The following is an 18,194-nucleotide window of genomic DNA, read 5'->3' on the forward strand; positions in this document are numbered from 1 at the left end:
TGAGAATGAGTTCTCCATTGGAGTTTATAATCTCTTCCAGCTCTAATACGTGGTTTTGTTAAACAGTTGTTTAAAGAACACGCAGTTATCTATATTTTCAGTTTTGCGACAGAAATCCTTCCAAGAACAAGTTCTGCACATTCTGCCCTAGTTAATAAACATTGAGTAAACCTGAGGCCGAGAGGGCCCCCTGCTCTCAACCACAGCCTCTTTCATCTGTAACCTGTGTTGACCTTACCTCAGGCTTCCAAGCCCTCTGCTTTCTTTACTCTGAAACTGCCACCACCTCTTAAAAACTTAAAAGAGTCTGTTAACCAATTCCAATTATTTAGACACTTTGGCGATTTACAATGCCCGCGATACAAAGCATGCTTACTTATTAGAGGGATTTTCTGTGTCAGCGAACTGGTGAGGGAATTGAGGGCTGTAGGTGGGAAGGCTTTGAAAAGCAATCGGATTTAGTCAGAGCGTGAAGATGAGGGCCTAATCCAGTGATGGGACCTCCTGAATTCCTAGGAAGGTGGAGTCAGCCTGCAGCTCTCAGTTCTGAAGGATTTTGAGTGTGGAAGAAAATCTTGCTCCCAGGCCAGGCCAGTCTGCAAGGAGGTATCCTCTCTCCAGATCTTCCTCGGGAACCCAGCTTCTTTCTTACATCTCTGTCCACAACACAGGGACCTTCTGGAGGGGTGTGTGTGTGTGTGTGTGTGTGTGTGTGTGTGTGTGTGTTTGTGTATTCTGGGTGATTGAAATTTGATTTATATTTATTAGCTCTTTTAAAATTAGAACTTCCCTACCCTATCTGATATCATTTCAGGTAAATAGGTCACTAGGATGTATTAGTAATAAATAATATGAAATAAAAGTATTTTGCCTATAAATATATCTGAAATGAAATAGTGTAATAATAATAAAATGATAAGGTTACTGATTACTAATGTTACTTCACTTAAGTCATTGAATGCCTTATTTACACCTCTCAGAGATAACAGTGTTTGAATTTCCCAGGTAATTTTAATAGGCTAGTCATCCATTTGAAATCAGTGACCCAAATTTAGTCATGGTGGCATTCCTTTGCAAGTCAAAATATGCAATCATTTTCAACAAGCAATTTCAGTAGAAATTTATAGAGCACCTACTAAGTGTCAGGCACTCACAGATGACCAAGCAAGAAGCCAGATGCAGAGGAAGAGAAGCAGCCATGGCCATTTCACAGCGGTCAGGCCCACCCTGGAGAAATCCAGCACGTGCCTTAATAATTTAATGTAATTTATTCTGGAGTAAAATTATGGGTCGTTCTGAGTTAAGATATTGAAAAAACAGATAAGCATAACCTTAGACATATTTTGGAAATTAAACTGTACACATCAAAAGAGTGTACTCTCAATACTTTTTCTCACTTCCAGTTCTTCCTCTATAATGGAATTTACAGTTTTCTTGATGAATGTTCTCTATTCAAAAAGAATAGATAAAGTCTTATAGTCTATTAAGTGCACTGTAATAATTTTTACTTTTATGCTTTTCTGTGCTAGACCCTTCACCACATGAAAGCAATGATCATCTACCTGTTTCATCATTGAATCTCCATCTCCTAAAACACAGTACCTCCTGTCCAGAAGTGCTTAGTAGTCACTGAATGAAATAGCTTTTTTGGAAACTTCCCTTACCTCCTGATCTGAAGCCTTCTTTAGGTTCAGTTCAAGCTCTGTAGCCTCTAAAGCATCTCCCTTATGTAGACATTCTGCTTAGTATGATATATTACCAAAGCAGTACCTTGGCAACTAATTTGCATGCTTTTCAGAAACTTTTGCCTTAAACGTATTTTTATTGTGTACTCTCACCCCTTAATTTGTGTTCTACACACTCCTGTTTTTAAACCTTCATCCCAAAACACATTTAACACATTAAAATGTGCACGTAAGTGTTCAGTTAACTCATATAGAATAGATGAGTGGTTAATAATTCATTTAACAAATATTTTTAGGGTTCTGGCTTAGTTCCTGGCATAGTCTGGAAATGACCAGTATGGTATTGAATAGACAAACATTCCTGTGCTCTTGGAGCTTACTATCTACTAGCAAGAGGCGATCAAGCAAACAAATAAATTAATAAATGAGAAATACAGGAATATCAGGTACTGATCAGTACCATGACAAAAATAGATAATGTGCAAGGGCGTGACTAGAGGAAACATTAAAAATACGAATAAACATTTGACAGTTGCCTTTTTGAGGAGTTAACGATGGATCTCAAACCTGAATGTATAGGTAGGGACCTGTTATGGAGAGACCTGAAAGAAGAGTCTTCAAAGTGGTAATGGACAGGAATGATCTGGATATGTTGACTTGAGGGCAGTGATGTAGAGGACTTCCATTTAGAACATCAGGAGTTAGAGATGGCGCTAAACAGAGATACAGCCAAGTAAAGATATCCTGGAAGCAGTATGGGTTGTAGTCCTGGTGATATTGTGGAGAGAAGGTAATAGGGGCAAATATGAAAGCTTGCATGTGGTCCTTGTACATGACTAGATGAGATTAGTACCTACTGGAACAGTGTAGCCGTAGAAAAGATAGGAACCCAGGACTCAGTCATGGATTTGTCAACATTTAAAAGTAAAGCCAAAGATTCTACTAAGGAGACCAGGGAGCAAGTTAGGAAGAAAGCTAGCTTTTTTTTTATTAGTATTATTATTTTTTTTATCAAGAATGCATTTTAAGAATGAGGAATGGTCAGTTGTGTTGACCGCTGTTGAGCGGTCAAGTAAAATGGGAATATAAAACTGAATTAGCAATACGAAAGTCATTGTGACCTTCACAAGAGCATTTGTAGTGTCATCGTGGATGCAGATAATCACCTATCAGGAATAGGTTGAGAAGAAATGAGAAACAATGGAGACAGCTAAAGTTAACCATTCCAGGAAGTTTTATTGGGAAAGGGAATGGAGAAGTTGAAGCTGGAAGATAACTAGGGGTTAAAAGAGGAGCTTTTTGTTTGTTTTTAAAAGAGTTAATAGAACATACATATAAGTAATGGGATAACCAAGTATAGAGAGAGAAATCGATGAGACAGCAAAGGGGGGTTAAAACGCAGAAGCAAATTTCTTGAAAAGTTAAAGGGAGGTTGGCCTCCAAAGCACTAGCGAGATGGGTAGTTTTTGTAGGAGTGGGGAGGGACTATAATATGAGGCTCTTTCACAATACAGAAATATTTCTCCATTAAAGCGTTGAGAAACTAAAGCAGGCCAAGTGGAGCCACATGAATTTGCCAATTTTTGCCATTTTTGCAGAAACACCAAAATGGATATTTTCAGTGGCCCAAACTTATAATAATAACATGCATAAATGAAATAGCTTCAAATATACAAATTGAAGTAGATGATGAGCTCATACAGATGTTGTCAGGTTGCTCTCTTTTAATTTTGTGCAGTGGTTTCACATAAAGGAAATGCGAACAGAATAGGCACAGACAGAATCAGCTCCACATAACTATTCTGGTTTTATCTGTGTTCTGTTCTAAAGGATTAAGTCATCTACTACATACTTTAATAAGATTCCTTAGTATTTTGTTTCTTAGAGACTCCGATGTAAACGAACAAAAAAAATGTAAAGTGAATTCATGTGGTTTATAAGATTTATCTTTAAAACCATGTCGGTTGGGTTAAATGTTTATATTTTCTTTTGTTCTAGGCTTATTTATATTTATCTTCCACTGTGCTATGAAGGAGAATGTTCAGAAACAGTGGAGACGGCATCTCTGCTGTGGCAGATTTCGGTTAGCAGACAACTCAGGTAAAGGGACACGTTGGTAATTGGTTTTTACATCTAGGAGTAGTAGTGAGAAATGTTTGTCATTTGTTCTTCCGTTGTCAGAGCCACTCAGCCCCAATGGTAGCAAGTCATAAAGGTGGGATGTGTGAAGATGCTTAGCTGGAGTCTCCTAGAATATGAGAACTACAAGTCCAAGGACTCTGGGCTTGACCGCCTGTTTTGCAAATGAGAAGCGTGAAATCCAGACAAGTTAGATGAGTTGCTTGAGGTTTTCTGTCTAATTTAACAAGTGAGATATCCAGAGGTTTCACTATACCATATCCGCCTTTCCACATTTTTGAGGTCCTCAAATACATTATTAGGCAAAGAAATTTTTCTCAATATTATTTTAAAAAACTGAAAAAATATTACTTTTTTTTTTTTAACCATCAGCGGTCACTTCTCACCCTTAGGATATTAAAGTAGAGAATGGAGTGAATGGTTAGAGATGTGCAAATTAGTAGTTGATAGATGGTCACAGGGATGGGAGCATAGCATAGGGAATGCAGTTAGCATTAATGTAATGGCTAGGTGGAGAGCCAGAGGAGAGAAGGAGCAATTAGGGCAATCATTTTATAACCTATATAAATGTCTAACCAATGTACTACATACTTGAAACTAATAAAATAAATTTTAAAAAAATAAATAGAATTTTAAACAGGGTCAAAGTAAGAAACTTATTCTTTCTTTAGTTTATTATTATTTACATTTAATGCTCTTGATAAGTTACCTAAATAATTCAGTGATGATTCTTCTGGGCAAAACATATTCTTTCTGAAGCAGATTTATGGAGAGATGTCATTTCTTTTAGACTGGAGTAAGACGGCTACCAATATCATCAAGAAAAGTTCTGATAATCTAGGAAAATCATTGTCCTCAAGCTCTGTTGGTTCCAGCTCAACCTACCTTACATCCAAATCTAAATCCAGCTCCACCACCTTCTTCAAAAGGAATAGCCACACCGGTGAGTCCTTTTGGCCATGTCATAAAGGTGTTCTCTGGTACAGTTCTCATCACGTTTTCATTGTGAAAATTGGCATATCATGAAGATTGATATATCACAGTGCCCATTAGGCTACTGATTTTTAAATTTATGAAAATCGAAATCTATTGAATAACTTATCTAGCATGTTTGTGAATATTTTAGTTTTTTTAATTTTACAATCAAAATTGAATCAACATAGCCATAATTTTCATAACTCTGAAAATTATTGTAACTTCATTTGATTCAAAACTTAGTTTTCTTTTAAAAAGTATAGTGTCTTTGTTTAACACGTTATGTGTTTTATTTTAAAAATATAGAAATTGAGTTGCAGATTATTTTAGCACAGTATGAAAGTCACATGGCACATTGGCATGTAACAGGAAACAATACCATCCAGGATGTGTATTACCTTTAAGACTTCAGTCCTTAACCATCAGAAGTGTCATTGGCAATTGTTGTCTAAAAGCATCAATTAAATATAAAAGACTAGAGAGCATCATATTTATAAAGTGATACAGGATGGTGAGAAATGCTGCATCTTTGTTGATCTCCTGTGTCTTCATGATATTTACAGTGGCCACAGGTTCTGACACTGAGCACGTGTAAGAACAATCCTGAAGACAGTGTGGGAAATAAAGACTATTGCAGTACTCAATAGCCAGTAAATGGTGTAAAAAGGTGGAATCTTTTAATAATTTAAAGGAAAATAGAATTGCTACTTTTAAGTACTAATTAAACCTCAGGAATGCATTTATCAACACTTAGCACCCCACACTTTCCTAATTAAAGATGCTTCTAAAAGGATGATGAAAATAACTTGTTAATTTTGAATTTGTTTAGCTACTGAACGTAAGCAGAGGCAAATAGCACAAATCAGATTCATCTTTGGCTTTTTGCAAATAAGGGACTGTGTCGTGCGATGTGTAAAGTCTCACACTGCAAACACTTAAATTTCAAATGACCCTTATGTACATTTGAATTCTTTCAGAAGTCCTTGCTTGTACCATTGTCTTTGTCCCGCCACAGGAGTGGCCACTGCCTGAGAATCAAGATAGCGCTTTGGAAAAGGAGTGTCAGACAGTTTGTTAATTCCAAAATTAATCACATATCTGAAAACTGAAACACTTTAAGTGTTTCTTGGAGTCAGTGATACTTTTGGGAATCTAATTAAAGCTATGGCCTCTCTTGCAGAATAAAATCCAGACTTTGAGTCTTGTGCACAAAGTTTTCCCTAAAATTAAAAGTCTGTGCATCCTTACTTGAAATATCTGTGTAAGAAAATTAGTAACAGCTATTATCTGAGGTAGCCTGAGATAGATTATTCTACCCAATTGATAGTTTCCTGGCATAAAATAGCTTTTATTTGTAATGAGTGAATTTTTTTACTTTATTTAATCAACCTTAAAGTTAGATACTCATGTTGCTTCCCCTTCTCAAATGCAAATTGTTACTTATAAGTCAGATGAGAAGAAATAGGAATTAGACCAATCGAATTTTTTTTCCTCTTAACTCAGCTGAGACTAGCCAGAAGAAATGCCATATTAAAAGGGGAGAAAAGGTAACAAGGTAGACAGTTTGGAATAGGGGGCATTTTGGAAGCAGTAATGAAATATTTGAAAGTATTAAGGATCGTGGGGAAAACTAACTAAAAAATAAAAAGTAATCCAGAAATGGAGGCACTGAAGAAAAACTTTGCTGTTTCAAAATGTATATATTTATTTTTTAAAGAATGCATTTATGTTTTCAGTCTCCTATAATAAAACCTTTGGGGTTAAGTGGGTTTTTGTCAACTAGCATAAGGATATAGTCAGCTTATGATATGACTTCTATGATATAATTCTGGTTTTCCATCAACTGACATACAAGTGGCCTTCTGCTGCATAGCCATTTCTCAGTGGAACCGCTGGTGTATTTGAGTCACTTAGAGTATGCAGAGAGTCACTGCATATCATTATGGATATCTAGTTGGTTTGTTTCTTGGAATTGATCTAGAAATTCATATGTTTACGGTGTAGATAATGTCTTCTAAGAGCATTCCTTCAACAAAAGTGGATCCTTCAGGTAAACTTTCCTTACTTTTTGAATGCATGAATTTTTTGCAAGGTAGTAAGAGAAAATTGCATGGATTAAACTAAGACTCGTGCTGCACCAGCAAAATCGCTTGTTCTTTACAATACCTCTCAGCTAGCACAGCGACATCCCTGCACTGAGCTAGAATTTCTGAAATTTCAAATGGTTGCTGCGCTGGCTCTTCTCTCTGCATGGGGGTGTCTGCAAGCCGCTCCTTCTAGGAAATGTACCATGCTCTGGAGTTGTTAGTAGGTTATGTAGCAGGTAAAATAAAGAAAAGAAAAAGCAGTACTCGAAAGGTTTGTGTTAGAAGAGAGTGAAGTGAAATTCTTTACTTTTCTGCTGTTCTTATGAATTACCAGACATGTCATGGTACGTTCATAGAAGTCATAAAAGAGAAACGATCAATTCTGAGCCTGTTTATTAAGGATTTTTATCTGCTTGAAATTTCATCATAGGTCAAATAATAATAGTTCATTTCCCTAGCCCCTGGTTTTCAAACTTGCAACTATAATCAAAATCTATGTTGCTCATAATGTAGTGATCTAAGCAGAGGACGGAGAATAGCATGGATATTGAACTAGAGCCCTTGCTCAGAATTTTACTTTAATAGATTGAGAAGACCCAGAATATTAGGCCACATGTTGAGAATGGAACTGGTAAAAATCTCTAAAAAAATATATTCCCTTGAAAGTTGTCAGTGAACCAGAATGAGTAAATCCTTGAAGTTTCTTTGAGGATGTATAGTTTTCTAAAACTATCAAGCACAAATTGTTTGTCATTGAGATGTAAGTCAATAGAAAATTCCCCAACCGAAAACCAATGGCTAGTGAATATATGAACTGGAGGAAAGTACAGAATCAGTCATCTTGCTGAGAGCTAAATGGGGAGGGGCCCTTACACAATGAATGCCCTCAGCCTTTTTGTCACCAGTCCTGGGACAGAATCATCCTGCCACCATGCTTCACTCTGCCCTTCCTTCCTGTCAATCATCTATTCGCTCTTGCTTCCTTTAGTGTGGGATTTCCCATTTCAGCCATCATTTATTTTTAGTGTCTTTTCCAAGGTAACAATCGAATAATTTGAGCAATTTCCAAAGACAACAGATATAGTGATAATGGTTTTTACCAATTATTAATGGATTTTTAATGTTTTGGCACATACTGGGTCCCACTTACTCAAAACAGCTGGAGTGAGCTTTGCAAATTTGGAGCCATGATTCCTAGAAGCAATTTTTTATAATAGATACAACCGAATGGAAAAGACATAACTGTAAGGAACTGAGTACGTTGTAGAAGGTCATATTTACTCTTTCATCAGTGTGAAATCTCTGTGATTAATTTTAGGGTAGACTTTTTCTCCAAAATGTGTTGGGAAAGGGAACAGGGCTGATTTTATATATATATATATATATATTATTCATAGGGCACATGAAGATACTCATTGTGTGTAGATTATAGTGCCTACGTGAGTTTCAGAGTACCATCTGAACCAATTTTAGAAGCTTTTGAATCTAGAGAAATAGTATTTATATGATATTGAGAAATGCAAAACAAAAATGTATTTAGCAGTCCTTTATTACTGTAGGTTGCTCTGATATTATTGCTGTCACCAATGACATCATTCTGAAACTGTAGTACAATTAATAAAAAAGTACTTAAAATATTTTTGATAAAGAGAATCTTGATTTCAATAATTTAGAATAATAAGAAATGTCTTTTTCTTCTATACTCCAGTCATTTCACAAGGTAAAAACCATGGGAAAATGTCTTCAACATAACCTTTTATGTTTATTTTCATTTATTTTTATTCTCTAAAATCCTTTAAAATTACATTTTATAAAATTTTTTTATGAAAAATGTCAATCATATATAAAAAGTAGAGGGGATAGTATAATGAATTCCTCGTACCTCTCAACTCATAGCCACCTACACATTTTTCCCTTCCCTGTATTATTTTAAAAACATCTTAGACATATCATTTCTTCCATAAACATTTCCACATTTTTTAATTCATTTACTATATAACCTGTCCCTTCTTTTGAGCCTTTTGACACATTTTTTTGTGGCAATTTTTTGATTATTCTATTCATTAGCTCTTTGAAAATTACCATTTAAAAGAACATTTCTTAAAACAAATCCCAACACAAATTCCTAGAAGGTAAATTAACATTCGTTTATACATAAGAATGCACTTTGAAGGTGGTGAAAAGCATCAAGTTTTAGTGCTGCCTGTTACCTAACCTGAGAAAGAACCAGAGCTTCATTTTCTCTGTGTTCTACAATGTGCAAAATGGAATGTCCAGATGGTGGCCCTTAGGCATGTCACCAGCTCTTCTTGCAGCCTAATGTCTTGTGTCATTTCTTACAGACAATGTTTCTATGGACAAGTCCTCGTCAAAACTGACCCATGCTGATGGAGAGCAAACATCAATCATTCCTGTTCATCAGGTCATCGATAAGGTCAAGGGTTACTGCAATGCTCATTCAGATAACTTCTATAAAAATATTATCCTGTCGGACACCTTCAGCCACAGCACAAAGTTTTAATGTCTTTAATATAAGAAAAGAGGAACCAATTTGCAGAAACATAAAGAACTGTAAGCAGTAAAAACTGTAACTAGCAGAGCAGATATAAATGTGCTGTAACCTAGGTAACAGCATATATATATATATATATATAATGTGTTTTGTTAAGAAGGCTCCTGTGAAATTCAAAATCTATCTTTACAGTGTATTTCTTCCTTGGGGAAGTTTCTACCATCACTAAAACTTCAGTACTGAAAGTATCATGACTCAGTAGCCATAGAAAATACGATTTTTTAAAAAATATATAATTGAATCAGACTAATCAGAACTCAGGAGGAAACATTGTAATTAGAGGACAAGGGAGAAGCAGAGCTAGGGACAAACTCTAATTTAGAGCTTAGTTACATCCCATCCAGTAGTTAGGTTTGGATATGGCCATTTGCTTCATCATCTTTCTCAATAATCAGAAGCATACTAATATTTGTAACTATTTTGGATGCACACAAGACATATCTCAATGCTAGTTTCTGTGAATGAAATAGCATTTCCTCATTTTCAGTGAAATGGCAATCAAAGATATAAAAAGAATGTTTAATTTCTGTCCCAAGGATTAGAAAACAACTTTTTCTTATTATACCAAACGTTTAACATTCAAGACCATAACATGCTTAAGAACAAACTAATTTTCCACATTTTGACCTAGTTAATATGAGGCCATGTAAATTTGTACTGTTGAAAATGCAAGGCTTAAGCATCATCATTATAATTGAATCCCATACATTTGAATCAAGGTTAGTGTTGACATTCCATTAATGTGGACCTCCCAGTAGTTGCTGAGGAATGAATCTCTTACTCTTCTGTTTTGGCTCCTGTACTGACTGCGAGCTCATGGGAGGAATGAGAATTTCCATTAGGCTTGCTGTGCACAGTAGTCTCTCCCTTTTAGGAAATACAACCACCGAGACTGTGGTCCTGTGCTCGCTCCGCAAACTTTAAGATGTGTCCATTTGCACAAATGAAAAGCCTCTTACTTCTCCATTTCAGAGTTTGTTCAAGAAATAAAAACTGAGACTTATGGGTGACTTATCATAATCAAAATAATTTATAAACGTGGGTCTACAATTGCTAGTTTAAAAACTAGTTGTACATAAGTCCTCTGATTATACGAGCCAGAGGAGGTCTGGCAAGAGAGATGGCGTGTTATTTATGGATTAGATTTCTGCATACAAGCCATGCATAATATTAAGCAGCTTACCTAGCTTTCAAACTGTCCTGAGTAATACACTTGCTAGTGAATGTGTAGGAGACCATATTTTAATTGTTCTTAAAGATGGAGTTGTGTCTGGTTTCTCAGAAATTGGTCTCAGTGACCTTGCATTTACTCTGAGTTATCTGGGAAATATCAGGTTCTGGGAGGTGGCAGCCTAAGTGATGAGAAGATGAGACATTCTGGAGCCAAGAACTGAGCACGTGGGAGCCTTTCCCTCTGTGCATAAAGCAGGTAACACTTGGCGTGAGGCATAGAAGAGCATTTAGGCTATGCATCCACCAAGGGGCCTCTCACTTTTTGCTGATCTTCAATCACAAGCTATTGTACAGGCTTGAATGGATGATAAGATAATGTGGTGGTGGGTTTTTTCTTAGGTCTCTAAGATTCGCTACAGTAGAGCTGAGTCCTTTTCTGTAGGCATATATTAACAGGCTGTTTATTCTGACAGAGGTTACATATAGATGAAAATTAATTTTAAATAGTCACTGAATCTGCATATACCTTTTCCCAAACCTTAGAGAACCTTAATAGAATTTAATGAGCTTTCTACTGTGAGATTTCTACTCAAAGTGCTTTTCGAGTTAGTAGTAATTCAGAAATAGCTTCAAAAGTGGTTTTAATTTTTACTCATATTTATCCAGATCTAAAAAAAAAAAAAAAATCTCTATTTTTTTCCATATTGGACAACAATATCAGCTCCACTTTAGAAATTTCCAGTAAGCAGGTAAGGAAAAATGTAGAAACAGATGAAGAGAAACATTTGCAAATGGACTTAAATGATTAAGCCAAATTCTACCCTCAGTTCTAAGCATACAGTTCTCACCTTTATTTAGCCACCCTGAGAACAAAATTAAAGGAATTTAGCTGTGGAGCCAAAATTAAAGTTAGCTTAACTTTGAGAATAATATCAATTTAGACTCTCTGTTTTGTTTTGTTTTTTTTTTTTCCTTCTTTTTCCTACATTGTTTTAGAGTTTTAATCTGGGATCCTGAAATATTTTCCGTTCTCGTTACCATTACTTGTACTGTAAAGTTTTTCTTTATCCGCTGTTACATGGACTCTTTTGTACATATTTATTTATTTGTGTTTATAAATGTCAGCTTATTTTATATCTTAGTTTTGTATCACCTGGCTTCGTTATTTTAATTAACTTTCTGTTGGACAGACTGTATATATGTTTTTCTAAATACTTTGTGAAATAGTTTTCTGTAGCAATATCTTTGAATATGATGAATAAAAGTGACTGTGAGTGCAAATTAGAATTAGTAGTAAGAAGCTACTATAGCTGATTTGCCATTTTACTTAAATGGAAAATGTTTTTCAAATAAATACTTAATGTTATTTGTGTTCCAAATTATTTCATTTCTTTATGAGTAAATGTTTTTATTTCTGACTCTGAAATAGGAAAAGATTATTTGACAACTGGAAAATAACCTTCTACCAGTTAAGCTAGTGACATGGACTATTTTGCCAAAACATTAAGAATGAATATGTTACAAAGATCCAGTTTACTGGAGATTTATGCATTTTGAAGTTCTTAGATTTTCTTAAGATGACTGATGTGATGCCAAGCTCTGTGGCAGATTAAAAGTAATGTAGGTTTCTTTTGGGGGAGGTTTTCAGCCTTCCAAAAAGGGAGCTGAATCATTAATATTATGTAGAAGTTAGGTCCTGGGATGTTTTCTCATATTTATAGTGGCTATTTTTATTGTGAGAGGCTTAGAAAATGACAGGATTTAGCCAACTTAACTTGTGTGATTAGAACAGAACCTCCCCACTTCCTTTTGCTGTGGTTATTTAGGATAATTCTTTTCTTCAGAGAGCCAAGGCATAATTTGGCTCATAGCTCTACTCGGGGCTAAGCTGTGAGGCGTGTTGGCTGGTCAGTACTAAACCAGGTCTTCTGAGCCAATGTTTACAACTCCTGGCCAGGCTGTTAGGAAAACAGGCAAGCAGTTGCTTAAGATTCATCTACAAGCAGGTTACTTCAGAAAGCCTGGAGTAAATGGGAAACACTTATTTCATTTGTAGGCTGACCTGTGTTTGTAGTATTTTGAAATCTGAAGGATTTAGGCTTCATAAATACAGTGTTTTGAAAGTACTTTCGTGCTTCCAGTTGAATTGCCTTCTACTTTCCTCATGTAATAGCATTATTTCTCCCCTTTCTCTTCTTCACTCCTTCCTTCCATTTTTATTTCAAGGAAGAATACTTAAAGTAAGTCTTCTTATTCTGTTTCTCTAGGTGAAAATAAGAATAGATGTGAAATAGTCAAATGTTTGCATTTATATTCTGCGGCCTGTCCAAAACAAGGGGGCAGGGGGTGACATATTTTATTACCACAGTCAGCTTCAGCCTAAACTAAGTAATTTGGACCTGATTGGGGCAAGGGGAGGAATCAGATCTATAAACATGTTTGGGTGCCAGATACTTTTTTGCTATTTCTTGTAATTTTGACCATAATTCTATGGGGGCAGGGGTGTCGCTATTCCAGTCTTCCATTTTAGGAAACTGGTGATCAAAGATAGAAACCTGCCTGTGACCACAGAGAAAGAAGAGGAAGATTCAGACCCAAGTCCATCAAACTCCATGTTCATTCTTCTGCGTCAGAGGACCTGCATCCTTGTGAAGGAAGGTGAGCCGAGGATGAAATCAACGTCACCAGATCCCAATAAATTCTTCCAGAACTCAGACAAAAGTTCTGAAATAGTGGAACATTGGTGAGGATTTGGTCTTTGAAGTTTGATAGATGCCGATAGGCCTCCCCTGGGAATAAGCAAAGTCATTCCAAGCCTGGAGGTTGGAAAGTCCTGGGCGGTGAGTGGAACATAGTTGAGGTTAGCTTGATGGTGGAGTGTGTGGGAGATGCTGAGACTGAGCCACAGTGTAAGAGCCGAGTGTCTGGCTGAGGGACTTTTGCCTTTCAGCAGGCACAAGGGATGCATGCAGGCTCTGTGCAGGGAAGGAACAAAATCCTGGTTGGAAGGTGGCTAGAAGGATAATTAGAAGGCAGAGTGATTGGATTCATGTAGAGGAGTGAGGAGGCCTTTGGAGAAGTTGATAGGACAGCAAGGCAATTTGGAGAACTATGTCTGGGGAATCACAGGTCTCAAAAAAGTTATAGTACCTGCCACAAGGCTTTCAAAGCAGCAGCAAGCCCACCTTTTGGTAGGTGCTAGCTCCCTGTCCTACCTTTGAACAAAAATTGCTATGTCAAGAAATGTGGTGAAAGGGAGCAAAAGATCAGTAGGCTACTTGTTTCAAGGAGTATAAACAAAGGAAAGGTGTCTTATGAAGTTTTATTATTATTATTATTATTATTATTATTATTATTATTATTCTATGAATGGAATACAATACTTTAAGGTGAAAAAAAGACAACAGAAGAAAGTGGTTGGTCCATGTAGCAGGGACCTGAGAGGGAGAGGGAGAGGATGAGAAGAACCACAGGTAGAGGTGGTCCTGGCAAAGAGGCTTAGCCCCCTTCTGAGGTTGAAAATCAGATTATTAGATGAGACGAGGAGGGACAAAGGGGCAGATAGTGAGGAAAGCTTGTTCAGTTTCTTGATTTTTAACAGCTAAAATAATCGAAGGCTTATTTTACATTCTGGGTGTTATAAGGGAAGTGGTATCAGGATAGGGAGCTGAGTAAAATTAAAAAGATTTGAAACAACTTTACAGGGAATGTAAATCCTTGGCTAAATTAAACAAATTGTTATTTGCCCTTAGAATAGCTTTTACAGATATATTCCCCGAATCATATCATTAAAATATTTTTATTTGGTGTGCTTTGAAAAACTAGTTTACTCCAAGGGTATAGCCAAACGCTTAATATTCTAGAGTCTCCAAACTTATTGAACAGGGATTTATTTGAAACACTTGAGAATAATTGGATGACGAGTCATTCCAGACATATTTCAAAACCTTTTGAATCTTTAAATTAGTCGTGGTTGATTTATTTTCATTCTAAATTAATTAACATTTTTTAAAAATAAATTCAAGATGTCAATGAGAATAAAGTCTTTAAGGTGTGCAGTAGATATGTTGCAATATTAATACTTATACTACCAGTTACACTGTGTAAGAAAATAAGGAAATAAAGAGTTTATGTACTCTGGGAGCAAAAGAAAGATCTCTACAGTATTTTCCTGTTTCATTGTCCTAAAACTCAATCAAGCAAGTGTATTAAGTGACTACAGCCCTGTGCTAATTTATTTGAGGTGGGGGGGAGCTGGGATGGAGAGAGTTATAGAACAATTCACAGAAACTTCCTACCAGGAGTTCACTGTCCAGACAAACTGACAAGATCTGACACCTTTGAAACTATTTTAACTCAAGGAATAATGGGTTATCTGCAAAAATCTGGAGTGTAGTCATTACTGCCAAATTAGAGCTAATGCATTGTCTCTCGTAACACTTAACAGCAATAAATCTTAAGTACCAACAATGTCTATAGCCCTTAAACTTGACATTTTATATTGTTACTGTTTTTTCTTAATTTCATATGTGCATGGGTTTTCTACTGAACGATGTTGATATGGAAGCCCGATTATGTTTATGCTCATCATTTGCATGGGCACTAGCATACTGCTAGCTACATAAGAGGTGTTCAGTTAACGTTTATGAAATTAAATTAAAATTGTATGTAATTTACATGGTCCGTTGATATATTTTGAGAAAGTGTATCTCAAAGTGCCTTGGATTTTGGTAGGTTTGCATGAACATGGGCTAGAAATACAAAGCAAAGGGGAAAAAAACAGTAATACCATTATGCTATTCAAGACCTTTTACCCTAAGTGCTGTATGGCACCTTGTGTGATTCAGGCAAGTGGGATAAAAACAAACAAAAAGACATCAGTTTGATATCAACTCTAATCCATTTTAATGGTATCAGAAAAGGAACTAGGTTCAACTCAAGTCTGAAATGAATAAGTACATAAACCTGTTTTTGAGCAGTTATCTTTGGAACAATTTTATGGCTCAGAAGGGCTGCAATATTAGAGAATTTAACATCACAGCATGGAGGGTCTTCATGCAACTCAACAGCCATGTGTGCAGCCAGATTTGGGGGAACCCGGGACCAAGGTATGATGGTCTTAACATCAAGCGGTTATTTTGTTTGCGATGCCCTAGCTGTTTGTGTTGTTTTTTAAGACTCCATTTTTTAAGAGCAGTTTTAGTTTCACAGAAAAATTGAAGGAAGAAGTTTGCCAAATATCCATTTTCGACTCCCACACATTCACGCCCTCCTCTATTCTCATCCCCCGTCAGAGTGGTATGTTTATAACAAGCGATGAACCTACATTGACACATCATCATCATCCGAAGTCCATAGTTTACCTCAGGGTTCACTTTTAACATGGTAAATCCTACAGGTATGAACAAAAGTTTAATAATATCTATCCATCTACCACTGCCCCCAAAAATCCTGTGTGCTCTGCCCACTTATCCCCGTCCCCCTCCCCACCCCCTGCCACCCACCACAACCCCTGGCAACCACTGATTTCTTACTATCTTCATGGTTTAACCTTTTCAAGAATGTCACATAGTTGGAATCATACCGTATAAAGTTTTTTCAGATTGGCTTAGTAATATGCATTTAAGATTCCTCCATGTCTTTTTGTGGCTTGATAGCTCATTTCCTTTTTACTGCTGAGTAATAATCCATTGTCTGAATGGACCACAGTTTATTCATTCGCCTACTGAGACCATCTTGGTTGCTTTCAAGTTCTGGCAATTATGAATAATACTACTATAAACATTTGTGTGTAGGTATTTGGGTGGATGTAAGTTTTCAACTCCTTCAGGTAAATACCAAAGGAACATGATGGCTAGATTGTATTGTTAGGGTATGTTTAGTTTTGTAAGAAACCACCGGACTATGTTCCTAAGTAGTGATGCTATAGTGTTTTATTTTAGCTCGTTTCTCTGTATCTGTAGCAGGCTCACTTCCTCTCTAAGGTCTTTATTTTCTGTGTCCTCATAGCTTTGTTTTACATGAAGTCCAAAATTGCCATGGTGCCAGTTCTGGCCTCAAACCTAAACATGACCTTACAGCTCCATTTCTCAATGCCATATAAACATAGTTTCAATAACTCTTTGTTTAAATTCTTGAAAAAGAGCCCCTGCTAGACTTGGCTGTATGCAAGTGCATGCACCTTGTCCAGGAACACTAGGTATGACTATGGCTGCACATGCTCACCCATCAATAGGTGCTGTGGAGGGAGAATGGGCAAACGAATGTGTTCAGTTGGAACACATGGATAACAACAACAAAACAATAAGCGACTTATCAAAGGATGTTAGCTCATTGTGTCAGGTTTAAAAATAGATTTAGAATACATTAGATTTAGAAGCACAATAGATTTAGAAACTCAAGCAATTTATTGAGAATATCATCTGTGAAAGATAAAGGAGAGGGAGCAGGAGTAGGCAAGGTGAGCTGGCAGGTGTCACACCTTTGAAAGGAGAGTCTGAAGGAGGAGGATGGTGTGAGAAGAGCCTCAGAGTGCAATAGAACCCTGAGAAAGTCTCGCCGGCCCAGCAGGGCGCCCCAGCACAAAGCTCTCTCACTGAGGAGGGCTGCGTTGGATAGATGGCCAGGCCGCAGTCCCACAATGCTCAGCTACTGGCTGAGGCTGCTTGAGAAGAGACGATTCTCAGCTCTAAGCCAGCAGCAGGTCTTGAAGGTGCTGTATCTGGAGATCATTCATTAGCTGACTCCATTAGTTGCAGCAGGTTGTCTTTTGAAAGATTCAAGTGGCACATCCCATGGCCACCCCTCCATAGTCACAAAAATCCAAGACCGCTAGAGAGGCTACCTTGCAGGCTGTCACCTCGCTGGATTGGTCCCGGTCACTATCTCCATTCTTCTGAGCACAAGCCCAGCAAACGCTGAGCACAGGGCACTAGTGAGCAGTATCTTCAACCAGAGATTGACAAAGAGATTTTAATGATAAAACGTGGAGTTTAAAGATTAAAACTGTGACTATTAATTATCCATATTTTTCTCTTTTACCTTTTACTGTATAAAATCAAGAGTGTTTTAGAATCCATGCTGAATCAAGCATTTGAAAATTATTTCTTTTCATCCTCATTTTATAAATGTACCTGTTTCCTCAAACAGTTATTAAGCTGCTGAGAGCAGTGGTAATTTGGCAAACAAAAATCCAATATTTGTTAGACTTGCTTTGCATTAACTGCTGGTAAACATGTTTTTGTCCTGGGTAAGTTGTGATTAAAGTCTGAGATCCCAACCAGCTTATTAGCCTGGGTTCTATTACTAACTGTCCAGCAGTGTCTACAAATAAGAAAACCCTGCTATAGCCTGCGGTAAGGCCGGTAAACTCTGATGCTTTTAACTAGTAAGGATAAGAAGAACTAGAGAAAGAAGTCATAGAGAATTACCAGTGTTTAAAGTTTAGAAAGATGAGTCGATCCCATTTTGCCAAAGGCAACTAGTCCTTCGCTCTGAAATAATCGTGCAATGTAGAAGCAACATCACTGGTTTAATTCTTAGGAAGTGTTTACTCTGCTAGTA

The 18,194-nt window shown here is 36.8% G+C and overlaps 1 protein-coding gene across 5 annotated transcripts in view; it reads left to right on the plus strand.

Moving 5' to 3' along the window:
* ADGRG6 (adhesion G protein-coupled receptor G6) overlaps positions 1-11,997 on the plus strand; it is a 128,593-nt gene extending 116,596 nt beyond the window's left edge. For 3 of the 5 annotated variants that reach the window (XM_016132693.2, XM_016132695.2, XM_016132694.2), the window contains 3 exons: positions 3,684-3,785; positions 4,615-4,767; positions 9,229-11,997. In XM_016132693.2, the coding sequence (XP_015988179.2) occupies positions 3,684-3,785; positions 4,615-4,767; positions 9,229-9,407 (434 nt within the window). In that variant the 3' untranslated portion in view covers positions 9,408-11,997. Of the gene's footprint in view, positions 1-3,683; positions 3,786-4,614; positions 4,768-6,803; positions 6,850-9,228 lie in introns of all 5 variants that reach the window. The other 2 variants (XM_016132696.2, XM_016132697.2) reach the window with 1 other exon arrangement.
* Positions 11,998-18,194: the final 6,197 nt, after the last annotated feature.

This window comes from Rousettus aegyptiacus, unplaced genomic scaffold (genome assembly GCF_014176215.1).
Source record: "Rousettus aegyptiacus isolate mRouAeg1 unplaced genomic scaffold, mRouAeg1.p scaffold_m13_p_1, whole genome shotgun sequence".
In the NCBI taxonomy this organism is placed as follows: Eukaryota; Metazoa; Chordata; class Mammalia; order Chiroptera; family Pteropodidae; genus Rousettus; species Rousettus aegyptiacus.